This window comes from Mobula hypostoma, chromosome 3 (assembly GCF_963921235.1).
Source record: "Mobula hypostoma chromosome 3, sMobHyp1.1, whole genome shotgun sequence".
Taxonomy (NCBI): Eukaryota; Metazoa; Chordata; class Chondrichthyes; order Myliobatiformes; family Myliobatidae; genus Mobula; species Mobula hypostoma.
This window is the reverse complement of record NC_086099.1, coordinates 137,250,379-137,276,171: the sequence shown is the minus strand read 5'-3', so window position 1 is coordinate 137,276,171 and position 25,793 is coordinate 137,250,379. Positions and strand designations below refer to the sequence as shown.

Sequence of the window (25,793 nt, the reverse complement as noted above, 5' to 3'; positions counted from 1 at the left end):
ATACGGGCCCTGCACATGCCTAAATAAATATTTCAATGCTTGATCTGTTCTATCCTAATAGACAGTTTTGTAGTTCTAAGTAGATAATTGGTGTTTGTCTCTTTCGGTCTCATCGAGTCAGATCCAAGAATCTATTGTTTTAATTAAACATTTTCGCACAGTCAAAGGATCTAGCAGGTGCAATAGAAAGCAAAAATGTTTACAGTAAGAAGGAAGGCCCCTTGTGCAAAGAATACTGAGTACCAGGATGGTCCGATGTCTCCAAGGGGTTTGGCAGATTTGCCAATTTGCTGGCTGGCCATGTTGTGCTGATAGATTGCATTGACAAGCCGGGTTCTTGACGATTAAAGATGAGGCACCATCTATCGTCTGTACTAAAGGGGTTAGGGTTTCCAAACAAGAGGGAGAGCCAGAGAGAGATTCTTGCTGCTAGTGGCCATCATAAACTAGCAACACAAGACAATTTCTTGGAAAGAGGAGCAAATAGGGAATCTTAAATGTGAGGTGGAGGCATTGGATCAACAGGGCATTAGCGTGGCCGAGGCCACCTGGTCGGCAGAGACCTGGGCTAAGGAGGTGGAGGGAAAGAGAGTCACGATCACCCGCTGCCTGGCCAAAGTCCAGCAGCAGGAAGTGGCATGAGGGGGCTAATTGGCAACCAGATCTAGTGAATATCCGAGCTATCCGATGATGTGGATAGCTGGGATGAGGATTTTTAGTTTGATGGTGAGAATCAGGATGAGAGGGTGGAAAGCTGCACTCCTCCCCATGCTCTGCAGCCCTAGAAAGCATAGCCAATTAACGTGTCCATGTCCACAGAATTGTGGTCTGACCAATGTCCCTCTCTAAGCACCCTTCAGTCTATGGGGTCTCCCAGCACTCTGGCCTTTCTGCAACCCGGGACAATGTGTCAGTCAGCGAGAGGAAGAGTGGGAGTAGAGACAAGACACACTGACAACTTTGCTGGTTACTAGGGACTATTTCTCCAAGGAATTGGTGGAGCCGGGGGATCAGTACAGACAGAAATTGGAGGAATCTTTGGTGCGTGGTTAAGGATATGGGGCACGGGAGGTGGTGTGATCTTATTCAACCATGAAATGGGTGCCCTGGGAGGATTTTCTTTAAACCATGGGGGTAAACAATGTCCTACAAGGGACAGTTGGGGAGGAAAGATCTTTGAGGGAGAGAATAACAAATGCAGTAAAGGTTAAGCATCTCTCCCTGTCAGACTGGGATTTGAAGTCTCAAGAAGAATGGTATACAGTGGAGGAGGGGACCGAGGCTTTCTGTCAGTGAGCCCTGATCACTGGGATTTATGACCATGGGGATGGCCTGCCCGAGGATCAAAAGTTCACCTTGACCATGGTAAAAATGACGGGACCCTCCCCCCACCATCAGAAGGGAACAATGCTGTCCTTTTTAGGGTTAGTGGAAGGCACAACAATGGGATTGGCTATCAGGCTGCTGGAGTGGTTAGAACACATAGGCAGAGCTTGTATGCAGGTGAGAAAGATAGAAAAGCAGAATGGAAGTGGTCCCAACTGATCCTTAAGGAGATGTTTTTGGCACTGTTCAAGGCAGGCATCCCGAAGGAATGGGTGGATCCTGGCACTTATCCTTGCTAGCAGAACAAGTGCTACACCTGCCCCTACACCTCCTCCCTCACTACCATCCAGAGCCCTAAAAAGTCCTTCCAGGTGTGTGACACTTCATCTATGAGTCTGTTGGGATCACTACTGTGTTTGGTGCTCATGGTGTGGCCTGCTGGATGTCGATGAGACCTGACATAGACTGGGAGGCCACTTTGCTGAGCATCTTACAATTCGTCCGCCAGAAGAAGCAGGATCTCCCAGTGGCTGCCCATTTTAATTCCACACTCCATTGCCAGTCCTATCTGTCCATCCATGGCCTCCCCTATTGTCATGACAAGGCCACACCTCAGTTGGAGGAACAGCACCTTGTATTCCATTTGGGTAGCCTCCAACCTGATGGCATGAACATTGATTTCTCAAACTTCCGGTAATGCCCCCAACTCCCCTTCACCATTTCCTATCCCCTTTTTCCTCTCTCACCCCATCTCCTTGCCCACCCATCACCTCCCTCTGGTACTCCACCCTCCTTTTTTCATTCTTCCATAGCCTCCTGTCTCTTCTCGGCTCCTTACATCATCCTTCCCCCTCCAAGTATCACCTATCACCTGGCACTTCTCTCACCCCTCCCCCCACCTTTTACATCTACTCCTTAACATTTTTCTCCAGTCCTGCTGAAGGGTTCAGCCTGAAACGTCAACTATACTTTTTTTCCATTGGTGCTGCCTGACCTGCTGAGTTCCTCCAACATTTTGTGTATTGTCTGGATTTCCAAAATCTGCAGATTTTCTCTTGTTTGTCAGATGGAGAGGTCCTCAGGTGATGATCGAAGGACTGAGAGGGACACTCATCCAGGCCTGAATGGTTACATTAAGGGCAGCTACCAGCTCAGAACAGCTAGGACCTGTGTCAGAGCTGGTTGTGTCATCAATCAAGGGCACTTTGGGTCTGAATGTGCTGAAAGGCAAGTCCTTGCAGGTCCCCAAAAGGGGCCATTTACTTTTGGGGTGGCTCAAGTGACAGTACCAGTGGAACTGTCGGTACCAAGTAGGAGCCCCTCGTAATCATGTCTCCATGCAAACGGGTGAGCATCAAGCAGTACCACATCCTGGGTGGAACCAAGGTGATTGGAGGAACAGGAAGCACTGTCGAAGGAGGGGATTACTTGGCCAGCAACATCCCCCTATAATAGCCTGGTGTGACCTGAGCAGAAGCGGGTTGGATCTGGGTGAATGATGATAGATTTTAGGCAAATGAATAAGCACATCTTGTCCTTCACAGCGGCCGTCCTGGATGTGGTGGCCATTTTATGGACATTGGAGTTAGGGAGGGGAAGTATTAGCATGCTGTTGTGGATTTGGCCAACACTTTCTTTTCCATTCCCTGATCCCTAAGGTTCTAAGACCAATTTGCATTTGCAAGGCCAGACCTGAGGAGGCAGATAGTATACCTTTTGTCATCTTCCAAGGGGACTTTTGTAGAACCGGACCTTGAGCCATGGCATTATAGCTCGAGACTGACGATGGATCTCACTCAATCCAAACATCTCAGTGTCCCACGTAATGCAGAGGCCCTTGGAGAAGATGGTGGGGGAGGTACTAGACAAGGTGGTTACCTCCCTGAGGGAGAGGAGATGGTCTATTAATCCTAACAAGATCTAAGGCCAAGCCAGAAAGTTTTGTTCCTGGGAATACAGCAGCACTCTGGATGTGGCAAAATACTCAATGGTCCCCACCTCTAAAGAGAAGGCCCAATGGTATTAGGGGCTACCTAATAGTGATACTGAGATGATATCAGGTATCCCAGGAAAAAAAAGACCCATTTCCAGTGGGGTCCAGACCCAGCAAGCTGCCTTTGAGACTGGAAACCGGCTGTTGAACAGGCACTCCCCCGGCTCCGAGACAACATGAGGTACCTTTTGAACTATAGGTCTCTGACACCTCTCAAGTAGCTGAATAGGGTTTGTGACAGCTAATGAAAGGGTGTCAAGCTCCCTTGGGGCTTGGACCAAGACACTTGCTGAGGGTGCAACCAGATACAGGTTTCCCCCGCCATCCGAAGGTACAGCGTTCCTATGAAACGGTTCGTAAGCCGAAATGTCGTAAAGCGAAGAAGCAATTACCATTTATTTATATGGGAAAATTTTGTGAGCATTCGCAGACCCAAAAATAACCTACCAAATCATGCCAAATAACACATAAAACCTAAAATAACAGTAATATACAGTAAAAGCAGGAATGATATGATAAATACACGGCCTATATAAAGTAGAAATACTTCTCTACAACGATTGCCTGCACAGATCTCAGTAGTGAAAATCTCACGCAAGCACTCTCAGCAGAAAATCTCACACAAGCGCTGTTGGCATAAACGCGCTCTCCAGTAACCTTTAAACTATGAAGCTGCCAAATCTACCAAATAACACGTAAAAATACACAGCCTATATAAAGTAGAAATAATGTATGTACAGTGTATCACTTACCGGAATTGGGATAACAGCTCCGGCATGTAAATGTCGGCGCAGATCAGAGGCGATTGCCAATTGCATCACCTCTGATCTGGGCCGACAATTACGTGCTGGGCGGCACCTAATTAATTAGCATGTTTATTTCGGATTTTTTCTTAAAGATGTGCTGTGTGCTTCCCAGCTACCGTTGTGTTCTTCGCGAATCGGTACAGTATCTGTCCGGGGCCCAGGTGTTGAGGTGGTGGGACACGGGGGTGTCATCTCATCGTCGATCAGGGCAGGCAGCTCATCTTCTCCTATGACTGCCCGCCTCGATGTCGAAGGTCGAGGTTCTTCGTCTGCTGTGGCTGATGTGGAAGGCTTGCTTGACTGCTGAGCCTCACGCAATTTTCTATCACACAGTTGTTTGTAAGCACTCAAACCATCCTGCAAATATCCCCTAAACCTACGTACCCTTTCAAAATTAAAGTCATACTTCATCATTGCAGCGAAAATCTCACGCAGTTGCTTCACTTTCTGCATACGGTTGCATTCAGTTTCGATTGTTATCCTTTCCTCTTCCAATTGCATCAGCTCTTCATCTATCAGTTCTTGGTCATGGGATGTCAAAACCTCTTCAACATCATCGTTGTCAACTTCCACAAGCCAAACTCACTTTGTCCTTGCTTCATTCACCATGCTCGAAACACTTAATTATGTCTAGTTTTACGCTAAGTGTAATACCCTTACTCTTTCCGGCTTTTCCGACACCTTAGAACTCATCTTGCTAACGGCTGCTCAATGCAACGTGTTAAAGCAATGCCGTTCCGAATCCGGGGCAGAGCGACTGCTCGGGGCATGCACTGCCTTTTATCGCACACTGATTTTTTTCGCGCGCTGATTTTTTAATTGCAAGCTGCCTTTCTTTGTAACAATGAAAACACCTTCTGAAAGCGAAAACAGGGTACTAATGTAGGTCTTTCGTAACAGTGAGGTTTTGTAAAGCGAATGTTCGAAAAGCGGGGGACACCTGTAAACCTCTTTTGAGAAGATGCTTTTCACTTATTACTAGGCTCTTTTAGCCTAGCACCACATAGGCTGAAAGGTGGTGGTCTTGAGATCTCAGCCACCCATTATGCAATGGGTGAAATCCAATATTGTGACCCACAAAGAAGGCCGAGCTCAGTACTCTTCTATAGTCAAATGGAAATGGTACATAGCGGATCAGGTGGAGATAGGCCCCAATGGGTTGAGCCACCTCCATAAGCAGGTTAAGGCCCTAACTGATGATGACCATAGCACCTCTGATGAGGCTGCAGCCCATGACTCTTCACCTATACAATGGGAAAAACTGCATGACCTTCTGTAACCTTGAGTATAAAGAACATGTGTGGTTCACCATTGTCTCCATCTATTGGCAGAAAATGGAGGAAGGCCACTGCCCACCACCCTACAATGGGGCCAGAAGTAACAGTCGAGGAGGAGGGAAGATCCTGCTAACTAAGAGAACTCGTGGCTGTAACCCTGTGAGGTCACAGGGTGGGTGTGAATATACACCAGCTCATGGGTTGTGGAGAATGAGATGACTGTATGGATGCCCCAGCGGCACGGGGAAAATTGGGAGATACATGGATGGCTTCTTTGGAAGCTATCTTATTGGGAAAACATATGGGATGAGCCCAGTGTTGGCAGATCACTGTCTACCATGTAGATGCCCACACTTCTCCTGACACGGAGGAGGTGGCTGTTGACAGAACTGCTCAGATAATGACAGCCACGGCGTCACCAGAGGAGGAAGACTGGGGTTGTTTGGCCTTATGGGCACATCAGCAGAGTAGGAATCTAAGGGTATGTTAAGGAGTATTCTAGAGTTAAATATCAGGCAGAATATAGCAGATATTGATTCAAACAAGAACCAAGCTTCAGTTGTTAAGGAAAATGTAAATAAGTTCAGGGAGCTTGCAATTAGCCTTCAGGTTTTATTGTATATTACAAGTAATAAACTAAAGTTAAAAGCCATTTTTTGCAAAATGGTGACCATGAGACATTTGCATATGCATGAGCCAAAAGTTAAGAAAACTGGATTGTGTTAATTAGCCTGTATCAAACCAGGTGACATGGGCCAAGTTATTTGCACCACTGCAACTTGAGTGCAAGCTGGCAGATCAGAATGATGTTGCCACTTTGCATATCAAACATGGTCACAGGTAGTTTGTGTACTTATGATACCTGTGTACTCAGAGACAACCCTGACAACATTAATTTTCTGGCTCTCCAGCGTCAGAAGCTTTTAAGAATATTTCTGCTAATTATTCTCTCCCAAAAGCATCTGAACCTTCAGAGATGCCTTATCAATGACTATGTGCTTTCACAAAGGAACCATTTGTCAACCCAAAGTACTGAAGTGAACAATGTCATTGTAACTATTGAAATTGTATTGAAACACCTACTGTTGGTTTTGATCTGAAGAGTATAAAAATGTGATGTGCCTTTGGGTTTGTGAGCCTCTACCGCAGCAGTCCCCAACCACCGGGCCGTGGACCGGTACCGGGCCGCAAAGCATGCGCTACCGGGCCGCGAGGAAAGAATATGATTTGGTGATAGGAGTCAGCTGCACCTTGCCTCATTCCTTGTCATGCCCACTGTTGAGCCATTTTGCATGCGAGGTCATTACCCGTGCATCATCCACGTCAGCGCGGGAAGAAGATCAACTCCTCAAGCTTTCAAATGACAGCAGGCTGAAAAGTATGTTTGACATAACATCTCTGCCGGCATTCCGGATCAAAATCAAGGCTAAATAACCTGAGACGGTCACGAAAGCACTGAAAACGTTGCTTCCATTTCCAACATATCTCTGCAATGAATGCAACGAAAACCAAATTGCGGAATAGACTGGACTTAAGGAACCCCCTTCGAGTATCGCTGTCTCCCATCACCCCTCGATGGGACTGTGTGGTTGCAGGGAAACAAGCCCGGGGCTCCCACTGATTCAGCGATATTGGTGTGTTGCAATGATTTTATATGTTCATACGGGGAAAATATGTGCTGTGTGTTTAATATCCAAACGTAACTTAAAATGTTATGATGCTATTGACTTACTTATATAACCATATAACAATCACAGCACGCAAACAGGCCATCTCTGCCCTTCTAGTCTGTGCCGAACGCTACTCTCACCTAATCCCACCGACCTGCACTCAGCCCATAACCCTCCATTCCTTTCCTGTCCATATACCTATCTAATTTTTCTTTAAATGATAATATCGAACCTGCTTCTGCCACTTCGACTGGAAGTTCGTTCAACACTTACTTCAAGCTCCCCTGATAACTGACTTATCACTATATTCTTGCGAGGAAAATGTGCGCTGTGTGTTTAATATTAAATTCATTAGATAAACCCTTTTAGAAACGAAATTGAGTGTATTAGTCACTTATCACTGATATTCCAGTCGTGATTAACACCCCTCCTGAACAGAATCGCCAAAAACGATTTGTAGAAAAAATCGGCACGTACAAGCATATGCAAATCACGCATGCACACTGGTGGCCGCGCAAGGCTTCATGGTCATTGTAGTTTCTCGGAGTAAACAACGTATTTGACTGCTACTCTTGTCCGTTGGCAACCCTACCCCCCCCCCCACTCTGGGTCGGCCGGTCCGCAAGAATATTGTCAATATGAAACCGGTCTGCAGTGCAAAACAGGTTGGGGACCCCTGCTCTACCGAGAGTGTCTCCAGAATGATGCCTGCTTGTTGTGCTGAATAAAGACTTGATTTTCACGATGTTCAATGTCTCTCCAGTGACTTTGTTCACAGTCACATTAGGGTGGAAGGAGTAAGGAAACGGGCTGAGGCCGGAGGGGTGGCTCTCAGATGTGATAAAGCCAAAGCAACAGTGAATTGTCCAATATGCCTGCAGGTGAAGGCAAGGGGATTGCCAGAGGGACTCTGGGGAGGAAACCAGGGAGGTATGGGGGCAGGCCAGATTTGACAAGTGGACAACATTGGGCCTTTACCTATGCATTAGAAAAAGAGATGTGTTGATTATGGTGGATGGTTACTTCAGGGTGCTGATGGCAATGCCCTGCAGCCATGCTAATCAGGAGCATACAATTAAGGGTCTGCAACTTCAATCCTCCATGTGTGGAATCCCCTGGAAATACAGTCAAGACAATAGCTCACATTTTGCAGGAGCCAAGGTCCAAGATTGGGCCGCAGAGTCCAGGATACTGTGGGTATTTCACATTCCCTATTATCCACATGCTGAAGGGTGGATCAAGCAGATGAAATGGGCTGCTGAAACAGCAGATCAAGTTCCAAGCACCAACACACATCCAGTTGGGTGTCCTACAACAGGCAGTGGACAACTTGAATTCCAGAGCTAAGGTCAGGAAGGGTCCCCAACGTCCTGACATTTGGTAGTGTCTGACCCTCAAAAGGTAGAATTGGAAGAGGAGTTGAAGAAGATATGGGAAGGAGGGTAATGTCCTGGGAATAGAAACAGTAAGTAAGGCAGGTGCTATCAGAGGCTCAGAAAAGAGAGAAGTAACATGGACAAGGCAGAGACAGCAAATATCGATGATCCGTAGAAAACCAAAAGAATGATAAACAGAGCTTTAAGAAGGAATATAAAAATAAACATGCATAGGCCATCAAAGTAAAGGTAATTGGGGACATAATTTGCCTCTTAACGATACTGCACCTAAAAACATGGGCAGAAGCTGCATGAAGAATTATTGCTTAGCCAAAATCATCTATTACATTGAAATCTTCTCCATGTCTACATTCGATTAACTGACAGAATGGACAGTATGTGTGATAGGATCTAACCATCATTTTTTTTTATAAATCTAATAATTTAAAACCATTTATAATTAAAGAAATCTTCACTTTTAACAGAAATTTCCAATTTTTGATAAAAAGATAAAAGCATTAAATCTCAAGGAAGTAAACTGCCAGTTTGTATCTTCAGCATTTGATTTCTCCTTTTAGGGTTTCGTTACTTGTATCTTTCCTCCAATACAAGTAAAAACAGAAGCCATAAATAATTCTGGCATCTTCCCTCTTCCTTTCCAGCCCTGATGAAAGGTCTCAGCCCAAAACATCAACTGTATTTTTTCGGTAGTTGCTGTGTGTCCTGCTGAGTTCCTCCAGAATTTTGTATGAAAAGCCACAAATAGTCCATTCCATCAATGTGTGTAAGTAATTTTTAAATTTGTTTTTTTTAATGAACTGTATGAGACATTTACAAATTTATGAAATCTATGGATCTTCAAGTCAGAAAAGGAATAAGCAAAATATTGATCCTCTATGACAATTTTTCTCTCTCTCTCGCCTCCTGTAGCTATTGACAATTGATTGTCCTAGAACTTCCACTAGTCCTGATTGTGTGCATTGACAAACACAGTGATGAGTCCTGACTGAGAATGTGCAGTCTATTTCACTGTAAGTGATTTCACCCTTTGTTCAAAGTTGAACGCTAGCAAAAATAATTGGACAACAATCAAAACAGCAGTCTCCAGACACTATAATATGGTGGAATTCTTCATTAAGATGGAGAGTGACATAGTTTATTCAGAAACAAAGGTTCTGAACTTAAAGAGGGGTAACTTTGAAGGTATGAGACGTGAATTAGCTAAGATAGACTGGCAAATGACACTTAAAGGATTGACGGTGGATATGCAATGGCAAGCATTTAAAGGTTGCATGGATGAACTACAACAATTGTTCATCCCAGTTTAGCAAAAGAATAGATCAAGGAAGGTAGTGCACCCATGGCTGACAAGAGAAATTAGGGATAGTATCAATTCCAAAGAAGAAGCATACAAATTAGCCAGAAAAAGTGGCTCACCTGAGGGCTGGGAGAAATTCAGAGTTCAGCAGAGGAGGACAAAGGGCTTAATTAGGAAGGGGAAAAAAGATTATGAGAGAAAACTGGCAGGGAACATAAAAACTGACTGTAAAAGCTTTTATAGATATGTAAAAAGGAAAAGACTGGTAAAGACAAATGTAGGTCCCCTACAGACAGAAACAGGTGAATTGATTATGGGGAGCAAGGACATGGCAGACCAATTGAATAATTACTTTGGTTCTGTCTTCATTAAGGAGGACATAAATTATATTCCAGAAATAGTAGGGGACAGAGGGTCCAGTGAGATGGAGGAACTGAGCGAAATACATGTTAGTAGGGAAGTGGTGTTAGGTAAATTGAAGGGTTTGAAGGCAGATAAATCCCCAGGGCCAGATGGTCTGCATCCTAGAGTGCTTAAGGAAGTAGCCCAAGAAATAGTGGATGCATTAGTGATAATTTTTCAAAAATCGTTAGATTCTGGACTAGTTCCTGAGGATTGGAGGGTGACTAATGTAACCCCACTTTTTAAAAAAGGAGGGAGAAAGAAACCGGGGAATTATAGACCGGTTAGCCTAATGTCGGTGGTGGGGAAACTGCTGGAGTCAGTTATCAAAGATGTGATAACAGCACATTTGGAAAGCGGTGAAATCATCGGACAAAGTCAGCATGGATTTGTGAAAGGAAAATCATGTCTGACGAATCTCAGAGAATTTTTTGAGGATGTAACTAGTAGAGTGGATAGGGGAGAACCAGTGGATGTGGTATATTTGGATTTTCAAAAGGCTTTTGACAAGGTCCCACACAGGAGATTAGTGTGCAAACTTAAAGCACATGGTATTGGGGGTAAGGTATTGATGTGGATGGAGAATTGGTTAGCAGACAGGAAGCAAAGAGTGGGAATAAACGGGACCTTTTCAGAATGGCAGGTGGTGACTATGGGGTACCGCAAGGCTCAGTGCTGGGACCCCAGTTGTTTACAATATATATTAATGACTTGGATGAGGGAATTAAATGCAGCATCTCCAAGTTTGCGGATGACACGAAGCTGGGTGGCAGTGTTAGCTGTGAGGAGGATGCTAAGAGGATGCAGAGTGACTTGGATAGGTTGGGCGAATGGGCAAATTCATGGCAGATGCAATTTAATGTGGATAAATGTGAAGTTATCCACTTTGGTGGCAAAAATAGGAAAACAGATTATTATCTGAATGGTGGCCGATTAGGAAAAGGGGAGGTGCAACGAGACCTGGGTGTCATTATACACCGGTCATTGAAAGTGGGCATGCAGGTACAGCAGGCGGTGAAAAAGGCGAATGGTATGCTGGCATTTATAGCGAGAGGATTCGAGTACAGGAGCAGGGAGGTACTACTGCAGTTGTACAAGGCCTTGGTGAGACCACACCTGGAGTATTGTGTGCAGTTTTGGTCCCCTAATCTGAGGAAAGACATCCTTGCCATAGAGGGAGTACAAAGAAGGTTCACCAGATTGATTCCTGGGATGGCAGGACTTTCATATGAAGAAAGACTGGATGAACTGGGCTTGTACTCATTGGAATTTAGAAGATTGAGGGGGGATCTGATTGAAACGTATAAAATCCTAAAGGGATTGGACAGGCTAGATGCAGGAAGATTGTTCCCGATGTTGGGGAAGTCCAGAACAAGGGGTCACAGTTTGAGGATAAAGGGGAAGCCCTTTAGGACCGAGATTAGGAAAAACTTCTTCACACAGAGAGTGGTGAATCTGTGGAATTCTCTGCCACAGGAAACAGTTGAGGCCAGTTCATTGGTTATATTTAAGAGGGAGTTAGATATGGCCCTTGTGGCTATGGGGATCAGGGGGTATGGAGGGAAGGCTGGGGCGGGGTTCTGAGTTGGATGAACAGCCATGATCATAATAAATGGCGGTGCAGGCTCGAAGGGCCAAATGGCCTACTCCTGCACCTATTTTCTATGTTTCTATAAAGCAAAAATGTTTAAATGCTGGAAATCTACTTATTCTAATGGACCAAAAGGTTAACTCTCCTTCTCCATAGTACTCTGTCTGACTGAGCATTTCCAACATTCTCTCTTCTTACCCAATTAATTTTCTCCCCCAGAACACACTTCAGTAATGTTTGAACACAGTCAAGAATTAAGCCTGGTGTTTTACCATTATACTCTGTAAGCCATCAGTATTAAAGTTGACTACAATAATATTAATTTCTTAATTTTTACTCTACACAAACACATCCAATGGTGCTCATGCCCAAGTAAAGGTCCCAGCTGTTCTCACGCCATTCCTTCATCATAAAGCACAATACATTCTTGAATATGTAACACTTACTTGACTGAGAATATCTTCCTTCTGAATAGCAGATCAGGGAAAAAGAGGAAGTCATACGTTAGTGCAAGAGATATTTAAAGAATTTAAACAAGAATAGAATGAAAGAGCATTAGACTCTGACACATTTAAAATATAAATTGAGGTCTTTGAATATAAAAAACTGTTAAAAAGAGATTGATAACTAATGTGATACAAATAATGTAAATGTGAACCATGCAGTATCCCTCATGACTCTTATACATTTCAATTAACTTTATTTAAATGTAGCCACTATTGTAACATCAAATGGCAGCCACTTCATGCATAACAAACAACACTTTGATGCTGACTGGATCAGCTGTGTTCGTAAAGTTGATTGGGTTATAAATGTTGGCCAACTGATTGACTCCTTGTTCTTCCTTAAAATTACACCATTTATTTTCATGTCTGTCAGAATAAATAGGGAAATGGTCTGGAAATTTAAGAAAAGGTAATTTAATAGTTTTGCATAGAAACTGATCATTCAGTCTAGGATAACTGGTCATGATTCCTTTGAATGTCAGAGGCAACATGAGGCCAATTTCTACAAACATCTCTGATGTCTCAGCTTAACATCTTACCCTAAAAATGCCAATGCTGACAGACTGCAATGGAATATTATCTTGTATTTGGGATTCAGGTTTTCAAACCAACATTTAAACAATGGCCTTCAATCTGATCAGTCAATTACATCAGCAGGCCACACAAGAGACTCCACTGGTATTGAGTCCCACTTACATAAATGCCTTGGTTTCAGAATGCAAACCTAGATTTGACCTAAAACACGTTCCCAAAGAATTTTGAAATCTCATATTTCAGAGTGATTTGCAACAGAAGAAAAATCTTTAAATCCATATGTATTGGTTCACATTGTCTTTTAATTTGGCCATTTGTAAATTGCACAGCAACTGATGTAATAAACTGCTGTGATTCATAAATCAACAAACTCTTTTTTCCACCGAGAACACTAAACATTTCTGAACTGAAAACCCTTTCACACCTAGAGCACTAAACAATTCTGAACTGCATCATTATTATATACAAAGTGCTATCACTTGTGCATTTTATAAAAATTGCTCCTGAGAATCAGCCGAAGTTTGCCTTCAAACTCATTTTGTGGCTGCTTTAGGACAAGTCTGATGAATATCTCATCTCCAATTAACCACCTTTTCTCATTTCCCTCACAACCATTACTGAACAAAATCTATTCAAGTTCACTTATTATCAGTGTTTATACAACCTTGAAAATCATCTCCTTACAGGCAGCCACAAAACAAAGAAACCCAATGGAATCTATTTAAAAAGGAAACCTGTCAGACACGTAATGTGCAGAAAAAAATACAAGTCACACAATCAATAAACGTAATCCAATAACATTCAAAACTGAAGTTTGCAAAAGCGAGTTCACAGCCACGAAGCCAGTCATCAATGCAGCCAATCCGGGAACCCATTAGTTGCAGGTCACAGCTTCAGTTCAGCACAGAGATGAGTAAAGTAAACGTGGAGCAGCAAGCTGAACAGTGGCCCATCCGGCTCCTTCAGCCGCAGCACCTCGACCTTTCCAATCTGGCCTGGCGCTTAAATCAGCCAAACCTTGGGTTGTTCCAGGCCCTGCCGCTTCAATAGCCCAAGCTCGAGCCCAGGCTCCGCTGCCTCGATTTGGCCCATACCTGACCTTTCCAATCTGGCCCGGTGCTTAACTCTCACTCTTCATAATTCTTAATTAGAGTCTAAGAATAATACAGCATGGAAAAGGCCACTCAGCCCAACGGATCAATATGGAACATGGCATCCTCCTTGCTTGCTCCGGTTGCCTGCATTCTGCCCCCAACCCTCTAACCCCCTTCCCTTCCTGTACTCATTCAAATGTCTCTTAAATGCTGCAGTTGTACCTGCCTCGACCACTTTTCCTGGCATGTAATCCCAGGTGCTCACTATCTTCTGTATGAAGTTACCTCTCTGGGCTCTTAAATATCTCCCCTCTTCGCCTGTATCTGTGCCCTCTAGTTTTGGGCTCCCCAGCCCTGGGGAAAAAACTATGACCATCCACCTCATCCATGCCCCTTATGATTTTATGAACTTCTAAGAAGTCACGTCTTATTATCCTGTACTAAAGGAATAAAGATCCAGCATGACCAACTTCTCCCTCTAACTTACCTCCTCTAGTCCAAGCAGCATCCTCAAATCTCTTCTGCACCCTTGGCAACTTGACAATGTCTTTCCTATAATGGTGTGACCAAAACTGTGCACACGACTCCAATTGTGGTCTCACCAATGACTTGTGTAACTGCAGCAACATGTCCCTATACTTCAACGTAGTTCCCTATCTGATGAATGCAGCATGCTGGACACCTTCTCCACCCTGTCAACCTATGCAGCCACTTTCAGTGAACTGTGCACTTGTACTCCAGGTTCCTCCATTCCACCATTATCAATACCCCATCCGCCCAAGTTCAGTATCAGCAAACTTGCTTATTATGACTTGCACATTCACATCCAAATCATTTACATAAATAATGAATAAGTGGTCCCAACACTGACCCCCACTAGTCATAGGCCACATTCAGAAGATCAACCATCAAACTCGGCTTCCTATCAGAGTTATTTCTGAGTCCACCTCACTATCTCCTCCTAAATTCTGTACAAGCTAATCTTCCAGACTAGGCTTTTTTTGAAGGCCTTACTAAAATCTGCATGGACAACACCCATTGCCCTACATTCATCCAGACCCTGAGTTAACTCTGAAAAACTCCAAAGACTTGACATACATGACCTCACATGCATAAAACCATGCTCACTATTCCAAGACAGTTGCATAGTGGTTAGCGCGCTTTCCAATGCAAGCAGTCATGACTGGGGTTCAATTCCCACCTCTGTAAAGAGATTGTATCCTTATCCTTCGACTATGTGAGTTTCCTCTGGATGCTCCAGTTCCAGCACAGAGTAAGTAAATTGTGGGCATGCTATGTTGGTGCAAGGAGCATGGTGACACTCACAGGCTGCTACAGCACAATTCTTGGATCGTGTTGGTCGCCGACAGAAACGGCACATTTCAGTGAATGTTTTGAAGTACATGCAACAATGAAAACCAATCTAATCTGGTCAGGTCTTGACTATCCAAGTGATGGTAAATCTCGTCCCTCAGCATTCCCTGACAAATCCATCTCATCCTTCTTTTTGCCCTCCTGATATCCCTTTTAAGCCTGCTTTTTAAACTTACTATATTCTTTGGGGGATTATCTTGTAATCACCTGCTTAAAATCATATATGCTTCTTTCTTCTTCCTGATCAGAGCCTCCATGTCACTCATCAGCCAAGGTTTCCTGAAGCTTCACCTCAACAGGAACATGAGGCCGCAGGACTCTTGATATGACCCTTTTAAAAGCCTCCTCCTTGACAACTGTTCCTTTGTCTTTATCTAGTCACCCATGCAACTCCAGCTAGGACCCGGCTGATGCCTTCAAAGTTGGATCTTCTCCAGTTCACGACTTTAACCTGCGGATCTGCTCTTTCTTAACTCGTAACTATTTTAAAACTAATAGAATTGTCATCACTAGACACAAAATGTATCCCAACTGCCACTTCAGTTACTTGACCTGCCTTGTTCCCCAGCAGAAGGTCCAGTATTACTCCGCCTAAGTAAGTTTTTCTAAATATTGCACAAATAAATTGTCTTGAACTCACCGCACAATTTCTGCCCTATCCAGGCCTTTTGTACTTTAGGTAGTGCAGTTGATAGTGGAAAAATTGCAGCAGGACCATTGTTGTGCAATACAATTAATTACAAATTCATGGCTCTCAACATAGAAATATTATTTAATCCACTACCAGTGCTCAGCCCAAGGGTTGGTTTATTGAGAGATAATAAACCTATTGGTTGGAATGATGAAGAAATCCAAAAATAAATTCACTCGAGATTGCAAAGTGGGAAATTGATACATTACCTTTAGGAATCTGAATTACCTGAATGTGACAGGTGTGAAAAACTTTTTTTGGGATTATTTGGGGATAATCAGGGAATAGGGAACCAGGGAAAAGAGAGATGGGTAATGCATCTTGGGAACACTAATAAGGCCAGGAGGACAGGACAGACACCACAAGTGTATTGAGGAACCGACGGACCTCTGAGTACTTCTACAGAAACAGCGAAGATGGCAATACCAATAGGCAATGTGGTTGGGAAGTCATATGGGATACAAGTCTTCATTAGTTGAGTTAATGAATACAGAATTAGGGAAATTATGCTTAGCTGGAGTACTATGTAAAGTTTTTGCTACCATGCTTTAAGGATGATGTGATAGCACTGGGGAGGGTCCAGAAGAGATTCAATAGGATGTTGCCCAAAATGGAGCAGTTTGGTTATGAAGCAAATCTGTAGAACCCAAGTCTTTTCTCCCAGAGTGGAGAAAGGCATAATTGAGGTGTATAAAATTTGGAGTTTATAGATAGGGTAGATTGCAGGGAGCTTTTCTCCATGTCGGAAATAGATAAAATTTGAGGACATTAAATCTACCTAAAATAGATTTAGGTAAGGGGGATGAAATTTTGAGGGGATATGAGAGACGTAGTTTCAGAATTGTACAGCATAGAAACAGGCTATTCGGGCCATTATGTTTATCTTACTCAACCTACATTAATTCCATATTTCTCTGTGTCCTGATCTTTCAAGGACCTATCCAATTTCAACCTCAACATTGTTACTATTTTTGCCTCGACCTCCTGCTCTAGCTGTTCATTCCAAATATCAACTACAACTCTGAGAATTATTTACCCCTCAGGTCTCTGTGTTTTTTTCATTTATTCTCCCTCTCACATCTTAAACTTATGTCCTGAGTCTTGATGTAGTCTTCGTCAAAAACATCAACCTTCGCTCTGCCTCCACAGCTACAGCCTGATCCATTAAATTAATTCAGCAGTTTGTTTTGGGGTTTTTTCACTCCTCATTAAAGCTTCTGTAGTCCTTTGTGTCTCCTATACCCTAAAGTTTTAGACTCACCCATCATGGGAAACAGACACTGGCTATCAAACGTCGCTCAAAATGTCATCTACCTCTATCATGTCACCTCTCAACCTTCTGTACTCCAGGGTAAACAGACCTAGCTTCTCCAGTCTCTCCTAAGCTAACCAACACCCTTGTGAATTGCTTCTGCACCATCTCTAACTCAGATATGTCCTTCTTGTAGTATGGTGATCAGAATTGACATAACACTCCCAGTGTACAACTGTAACATGATGTCCCAACTTTCATATTCAATGCCTCAGCCAACAAAAACAAGCATGGCATGCTCCATCCTCACTCTGTCTACCTGTGTTCCTACTTTCAGGGAACTATGTGTCACAACCACGGATTCAACAGCGCAGCAAATTCAGCAGTTGTGCTCGTGGATATGCACATGTCAGGTTATCATTATTTAACCCCATTCATTCTGTCCTCGTATTTGTCGAGACTTGAACCCAGGACAGAACACAGAACACTTCTCCGCCTGCATTCTGCCTTGCCTGAGAAATTGGACTCTTGAGTCAACTGAATCTGAAGACTAGCGATATTTGTTCAATTCTTAGCTGTTCTTTTCAGCTGCAGTGTAGCCTTTGTTTTCCATTTCAGTGTTTTAGTCAACGGCCCTGTTCGGCCTAGCAGTTATTGTTTTCTTTCCTTTAATACAGTTTGCGTTAAGGTCTGTCTTCTCTCGACCTGCTTCAGTGCCTCTCATTCCGCACATGGGCCATGTCCGATCTACAGGGTGACACTATGCACTTGTATGCACGCCCACTGCTGTCTCTAAGGAGTTGGTATGGTTCTCCCTGTGACCATGTGGGTTTCTTCCATATGCTCTGGTTTCCTTCTACATTTCAAAGACCATGTGTTAGTAGGTAAGTTGGTCACATGGGTGTAATTGGGTGGTGTGGGGTTGTTGGTCCAGAAGGACCTTTTTCTGTGCTGTATCTTTAAATTGAGCACAGAAATAACTCAAAGTCTTTCCATTCAACAACACTTTCCAGGGCTCTGCCATTCTCAATGCATGTCCTGCCCTAGTTAAACCTTACAAAAGGTATCACTTTGCCTATTTGAGTTAAATGCCATTTATCTTAGACAATATTCTTCACCAATTCTGGTGCCATCTGCAAACTTACTTATCTATATTCTCGTCTAAATCATTAATATCTATGACAAACAGAGGAGCCAAACTGATCCTTGCGGTACACCACTGGTCACAAGCCTTCAGTCAAATATCATATGTACATTGAAGCATACAGTGAAATGCGTCATTTGTGGTGACAGCCAACACACTTAAGGGTGTGCTGGGGACCACCAACATACTGTATGTCACTTTATATTCTGGTGCTAACATAGCATGCCCACAATGCTCAGCAGAACAACACAGAACACAATAATCAACAAAACATCAACAGCAAAACAAACTGTTCTTTCCTCCCACACAAGCACATTCACAGTATTAAACCCCAGGGCATGCCATCTTCTTCAGCCTCCAGCTGACTCAGATTTGTATCTGGGCTTGCAGAGATTGAGCTCCAACTTCCCCAGCAGACTCAAATTTGCAAGCCTGGATCCTCCTCCCACTCCCAAGCCAATTTTGTTTTCAATTTACCAGCTTGACTTGGATTCCAAGTGTTCTACCTTCCAAACCAGCCAAAAATGTGGATCCTTGCTAAAATCCATGTAGACAATATCTACCACCCTCCCTGCCTTTCTCAATCCTCTTGGACTCCTCTTCCACAAATTATTCAAGCAAATCCAAAAGAAATTATTATCTATAAACAAAGTAATTTTAAGACAGACGTAAAATGCTGTTAAATCAGTGCTGGTTCAAGCCAGATTTTGCATTAAACAATATGTAAATGAGTTTAAGAGAACATGTACAAATTAACTTGGAACCATAGAATGCAACAAGGCAGGAGGCCCATGTATTTGGCAAACTGACTTTAACAAGCTAATAAAAGCGATGATCTGCCCATGTGTTGGGAACATTATTTTATATATTTCATATTAAATTTCAATAAGTTTGCAGTTGGATTGGCAAAGTGCACTGCTATGGGATAATATCTATTTGGTCATCAGTTCATTCTTCTGCACAACTGCCATTGGCCTTATCCGAGACGGTGATGAGTCTGCATACAGACGGGTGGTGGAACAGCTGGCCCTCTGGTGTGGTCAGAACAGCTAAATATGCTCAAGGCTGCGGAGATGACAGTGGACTTCAGGAGGAGCCCCCCAATACTCCCCCCACTCACTATACTCAACAGTATTGTGTCTGCTGTGGAGACCTTCAGGTTTCTGGGTGTCACAATCTCCCAGGACCTGAAGTGGACACCCAACACGGACACTCTTATCAAAAAGGCTCAGCAGAGGTTGTATTTCCTACGTCAACTCAGGAAGTACAACCTGCCTCAGGAGCTGCTGATTCAATTCTATTCAGGAATAATTCAGTCTGTTCTCTGTTTGTCCATCACTGTCTGGTTTGGATCAGCTACTAAACAAGACAAGAATAGACTCCAAAGAACCATCAGGGCTGAGGAAAGGATTATTGGTGTGAAGCTGCCCTCGATCCAGGACTTATATGCATCTAGAGTCAGGAAGCGAGCAAGCAGCATCATTGTAGACCCATCACACCCTGGACATCACCTGTTCCCACTCCTTCCCTCTGGTAGGCACTTCAGATCACTGTATGCCAGGACAAATATGTACTAGAACAGTTTCTTTCCATATTCCATCAGTCTTATGAACACTTGAATTTTAGTCTATTATAAACCAAGTCCACCTGTACATACACAGGTATACCTCATTGTATATAGTTCACGATTATTTGCCCTATTGTTTTGTTTGCTTTTTGATTCTGTACAGCAAGAGCTCAGGGAAACCGACATCAAATTCCTTGTATACGTCCACATACTTGGCGATAATAAAGGATTCTGATTCTGATTCTGATTCTGCTCAAAAGACAAAACACATGTGAATCTTTCTCCATTAAGCAAGCACAGAAGTATTATGTTCACCTCCTAAGGGAGGTAGAGGCATTGGTGAGCTTTCTTTCCTGTGACACCTACGTGGTTGGACTAGGAGAGGTTCTTGGTGATGTTCACTCTAAGGAATTTGAAGCTTAGAATAATCACGTAATCACTTCATTGCCTGTTCTCTCAACCTCAACACTGTTGATAAATAGCAGAATGTGCACAGTCCCACTTCCTGAATAATTAAGACACCTGAAATTGCTCAAGGTACCAGTTACTGATTGGCAATGTCGCATTCAAAGACTCATTTCCCCTGACTTTGTTATCTTTAATCAGCCTCATCCCACCTAGGCTAATATATTACCCCCAATTTTAATGCAAAGCATCTATGTGGAACTTTATCAGATGCCTTCAGGAAATCTACATTCACTACATCCACTGTTGTTTTTCATCCTCTTTCATTATACGTTCAAATAACTCAAATTGGCCCAACATAATTTTCCTTTTAATGCAACCCTGTTGATTCCGTATGATTACATTATAAATTTCTAATTATCCTGTCATTACCCCCTGAATAGTTGATTCCAGCATTTCCCAATGACAGAAATTCAACTAACTGGCCTATAATTTCCTGATTTTTGTCTCATTACAGTTTTGAATGGTAGCATCAATTTTCAGTTTTCCAGTCACTGGTAGCTCAAAAAAAATGGTAGATTACAATCAACAAATCCACCATTGCAGCAGCCACTTCTTTAAGACTTTATAATGCAGATCAAGATACTTAGCTTTCAGATCCATTTCTTTGCCTGCTACTTTTTTGCAGTGACAGATTTTTCTTCTAGTTTGTTCCTGCCTTCATTATCTATTATTAGATTAGATTAGATTAGATTATGAGGACACTCAGTCCTGGTTTATTGTCATTTAGAAATGCATGCATTAAGAAATGATACAATGTTCCTCCAGTATGATATCACAAAAACACAAGACAGACCAAGACTAAAACTGACAAAAACCACATAATTATAACATATAATTACAACAGTGCAAAGTAATACCGTAATTTGATAAGAGCAGACCATGGGCACGGTAAAAAAAAGTCTCAAAGTCCCGATAGCCCCAACATCTCATGCAGATGGTAGAAGGGAGAAACTCTCCCTGCCATGAGCTTCCAGCGCCGCAAACTTGCTGATGCAGCACCCTGGAAGCACCCGACCACAGTCCGACTCTGAGTCTGTCCGAAAACTTCGAGCCTCCGACCAGCCCTCCAACACCGAGCACCAAACACCATCTCTGCCAAGCACTTCGACCCCAGTTCCAGCCGCCAAGCAACAGGCAAAGCCAAGGATTCGGGGCCTTCCCCTCCGGAGATTTCGGATCACACAGTAGCAGCGGCAGCGAAACAAGCATTTCAGAAGTTTCACCAGATGTTCCTCCGTGCTCTCACGTCTGCCTCCATCAAATCAGAATTGTGCACAGCCTCCTACTTGACAGATAACAGACATTCATCACCGGAGAGGCCACGCGAGCTGCATCGTGCCGCCATCTTCTCCTCCCACCAGAGGAGGATATTATTGGGATATGTTTAGTGTTTCTACTGCAGAAGCTGATCCAAAACAATTCAGAATCTCTATCACTTTCTAATAACATTTCTAAATAGTAATTCTCTAGTACCATCTACTAAGTGACTAATAATTATTTTAGCTCTGTGGTTCCCAAAGCAGGCTATATCGCCTCCAAAGGGGCAGTGGGAGTTTCAAAGGTGGCAATAAGGATAAAGGGGGTAGTGGGGGTTTGCTTACTAGCGAGGGGGGCAGCTGGGGGGGGTGGTTTACAGGCTTAATTCGAGTGAAGAATGACATTATAAGCATTTGATCCTCAGTGCCGCATAATTGATTAGAATAATCACGTAATCACTTCATTGCCTGTTCTCTTTGCTCATTATAGTTGTTGAAAAGCAATGTGGTACTTCTGCATTTGCATCAGACAGATGTGAATCACTCTGGTTTCTTCGGCTACGTGAGTGTAGGTAAGACAATCTCCAGCCCCGCCAAATGTGTTAGGTTCAGGCGTGAGCCCCCCTCCCCTCCAAAAAATCCCCTTGTGGTAAACCATGTATATATGTTGTAACTCGGTTACCTGTCTGGACACACCCCTCTGCTGACTGCCCCTGTGGCTCCTCCCACAGAGTCCTGTATAAAGGTGTTCGCCTTGCCCCTCCCCCTCAGTCCGGGGACAGACACTCACTGTGGAGGTCGTATTGTACAGCGAATAAAAGCCTTTCAGTATTTTACCAAACCTCAGTCTTTTGGAGTAATTGAAGGTGCTTCAATTTTATTCGCTGTACGCTTTAAAACATGGAACAGTCCCTGAGACCAGAAAAATTAGACCTCAATCTGCAAACACCTGAAGCTGGAAACGCTTTCGAACTCTGGCTGGCCTGTTTCGAAGCGTATCTAGAGGAGATTAAAGCGACCGACCCCGTAGCGAAGTGCAGAGTTCTACTCTCCAGGGTCAGTCCACGGGTCTATTCACTGATCAGAGACCAGCCGAACTACGACGGCGCAATGAACGCACTCAAAAGACAATACCTGCGGCCGATAAACAGCGTCTATGCTCGGCACCGTTTAGCAACACGGCAACAACGCCCCGGGGAATCGAGTGCTGAGTTCGTCCGGGCCCTACAGACACTCGTGCGGGTCTGCAATTTCCAGGAGCTGACGGCGGCGCAGCATGCAGAACTCCTAGTGAGAGACACCTTCGTCACGGGGACCAGGTCAGTGTACGTGCACCAGCGGCTGCTGGAAAAAGCCGATCTTACCCTAAGTTCGGCGATGGAGCTGGCTGATACGTTGGAGGCCGCTCTGCATAACTCGGAGGCTCTCCAGGCACGCGATTCCCCGATGGCCTCGTGTGTGCCGCAGACCCCGCAACCTGCCGGCGAATCGACCTCGGCTGCCGCCAGTCGTGAGTCCGCGAAGTGCTACTTCTGCGGACTGGAGAAGCACCCCCAGAAACGCTGCCCGGCCCGACAAGCTACCTGCTCCAGCTGCTGAAAGAAGGGCCACTTCGCCAAGGTCTGTAAGTCAAAACCGCGAGTGGGATCGAGCAGCGCCGCGTGCGAGACGTGGGGATCGCCATCTTGCCTGCCGCCATCTTCCCTGCATGCCACCACCATGTGCGAGACATGGGGGCGGCCATCTTGGTTGGCACCACCTCCCACCGCCTACGACCAACGGGTGCTCATGGGGCACCCCACCACGCCGCACCAAGACAGCGACCCCACCCTGGCTTCCATGACCCTCAACCAAAGCGCTCCCCAACAGCTCGCAAGGTCAATGATGGACATCCTGGTGGAGGGGCACAGGACAAGCTGCCTGTTTGACACAGGCAGCACGGAGAGTTTTATCCACCCGGCCACGGTGCAGCATTGTGGACTCGTGATACGGCCGGTAAGTCGGAGGGTCACCATGGCCTCCAGGTCGCATACAACAGACATCCGGGGGGTTGTGTAGTGACACTAGTGGTGCAGGGCACAGAATATCGGGACTTTACGTTACTGGTCTTGCCTCAACTGTGTGCCCCTGTGCTGTTGGGGTTGGACTTCCAGAGCCAACTGAAAAGCGTGACAATGAAGTATGATGGGCCCCTCCCGCCAATTACTGTCATAAATCCTGTTTTGTAGAGATACGTCACGTACCCCGCTACTGACCACACACACACACACCGACCCGCGCATCCCACCCAACATCATGCCAACTGCAACACTACCGACACCACTTGCGGCCTCTCCACCCTCAGGATCCCTCCCCCACTGCTGTTCGCCAACCTGACCCCCGACTGTAAACTTGTGGCAACTAAAAGCAGGAGGTATAGTGCGGGGGACAAAGCTTTCATTAAGTCGGAGGTGCAGCGGCTGCTCAGGGAGGGGGTCATTGAGGCAAGCACAAGTCCTTGGAGGGCGCAGGTGGTGGTTGTTCGGAACAGCTAGAAGAATAGGATGGTCGTGGACTATATAGCCAGAGCATCAATAGGTTCACGCAGCTCGACGCGTACCCTCTACCCCGCATCGCAGATATGGTCAATCAGATAGCACAGTACAAGGTGAACTCGACCATAGACCTAAAATCCGCTTACCATCAGCTCCCCTTCCGCCAGTAAAACCGCCCTTACACTGCCTTCGAGGCGGACGGCAGGCTTTATCAATTCCTGCGCGTCCCCTTTGGTGTCACGAATGGTGTATCTGTCTTCCAGAGGGCAAGGGACCGGATGGTGGACCAGTGCCAACTGAAGGCCACGTTCCCATATCTGGATAACATCACCATCTGCGGTCACGACCAGCAGGATCACGACAACAACCTCCAAAAATTTCTCCAAGCGGCCAAATCTTTCAACCTCACCTATAACAAGGACAAGTGTGTATTTGGGACCACCCGACTTGCTATCCTTGGGTGTGTCGTGGAGAATGGAGTCATTGGCCCTGACCCCGACCGTATGCGCCCCTTGTTGGAACTCCCTCTTCCCAATACCCTCAGAGCCCTCAAAAGGTGCCTGGGCTTCTTTTCATATTACGCCCAATGGGTCTCTAACTAGGCAGACAAGGCCTGCCCCCGGTCCAGTCCACCACATTCCTCCTCTCTGCCGAGGCCCACACGGCCTTCAACCGCATAAAAGGGGACATTGCCAAAGCAGCAATGCATGCGGTGGATGAGGCCAGTCCCTTCCAAGTAGAGAGTGACGCCTCCGACTTTGCGCTGGCTGCTACCCTCAACCAGGCAGGAAGACCAGTGGCGTTCTCCTCCCGTACCCTTCAAGGCCCTGAAATTCGACACTCTGCGGTAGAGAAAGAGGCCCAGGCCATAGTGGAAGCTATAAGGCACTGGAGGCACTATCTTGCCGGCAAAAGGTTCACCCTGCTAACTGACCAGCACTCAGTCGCATTCATGTTTAATAATCAGCAGCGGAGCAAAATCAAAAATGATAAAATTCTGAGGTGGAGAATCGAACTCTCCACCTACAACTATGACATCATGTACGGGCCTGGGAAGCTCAACGAGCCCTCCGATGCCCTATCCCGGGGAACATGCACCAGCGCGCAGATCGACCAGCTATACGCCCTACACGTAGACCTTTGCCACCCGGGAGTCACCCGGCTTTTCCACTTCGTGAAAGCCCGGAACCTGCCTTACTCCCTTGAGGAGATCAGGATGATGACCAGGGACTGCCAAGTCTGCGCAGAGTGCAAACCGCACTTCTACCGACCCGAAAAGGCACCACTCATCAAGGCCACCCACCCCTTTGAGCGACTGAGTGTTGACTTTAAGGGCCCCCTTCCCTCCACCGACCGCAATGTGTACTTTCTTGACGTAATTGACGAGTACTCGCGGTTCCCCTTCGCCATCCCCTGCCCCGACACCACTACCATGTCAGTTATAAAAGCCCTGCGCAAGCTCTTCACTCTGTTCGAATACCCATGCTATATCCACAGTGACAGAGGGTCCTCGTTTATGAGTGACGAGCTGCGCCAATATGTACTGGCTAGGGGAATTGCAACCAGTAAGACCACGAGCTATAATCCCCGGGGGAATGGACAGGTAGAGAAGGA

At 45.0% G+C, this 25,793-nt stretch overlaps 1 protein-coding gene across 2 annotated transcripts in view; it reads right to left on the bottom strand.

Moving 5' to 3' along the window:
• The window catches only part of dgkb (diacylglycerol kinase, beta), an 828,029-nt gene that overhangs the window by 615,000 nt on the left and 187,236 nt on the right, over window positions 1-25,793 (bottom strand). For both annotated transcript variants that reach the window (XM_063043772.1, XM_063043771.1), the window contains exon 4: window positions 12,206-12,226. In XM_063043772.1, the coding sequence (XP_062899842.1) occupies window positions 12,206-12,226 (21 nt within the window). The remainder of the gene's footprint in view (window positions 1-12,205; window positions 12,227-25,793) is intronic.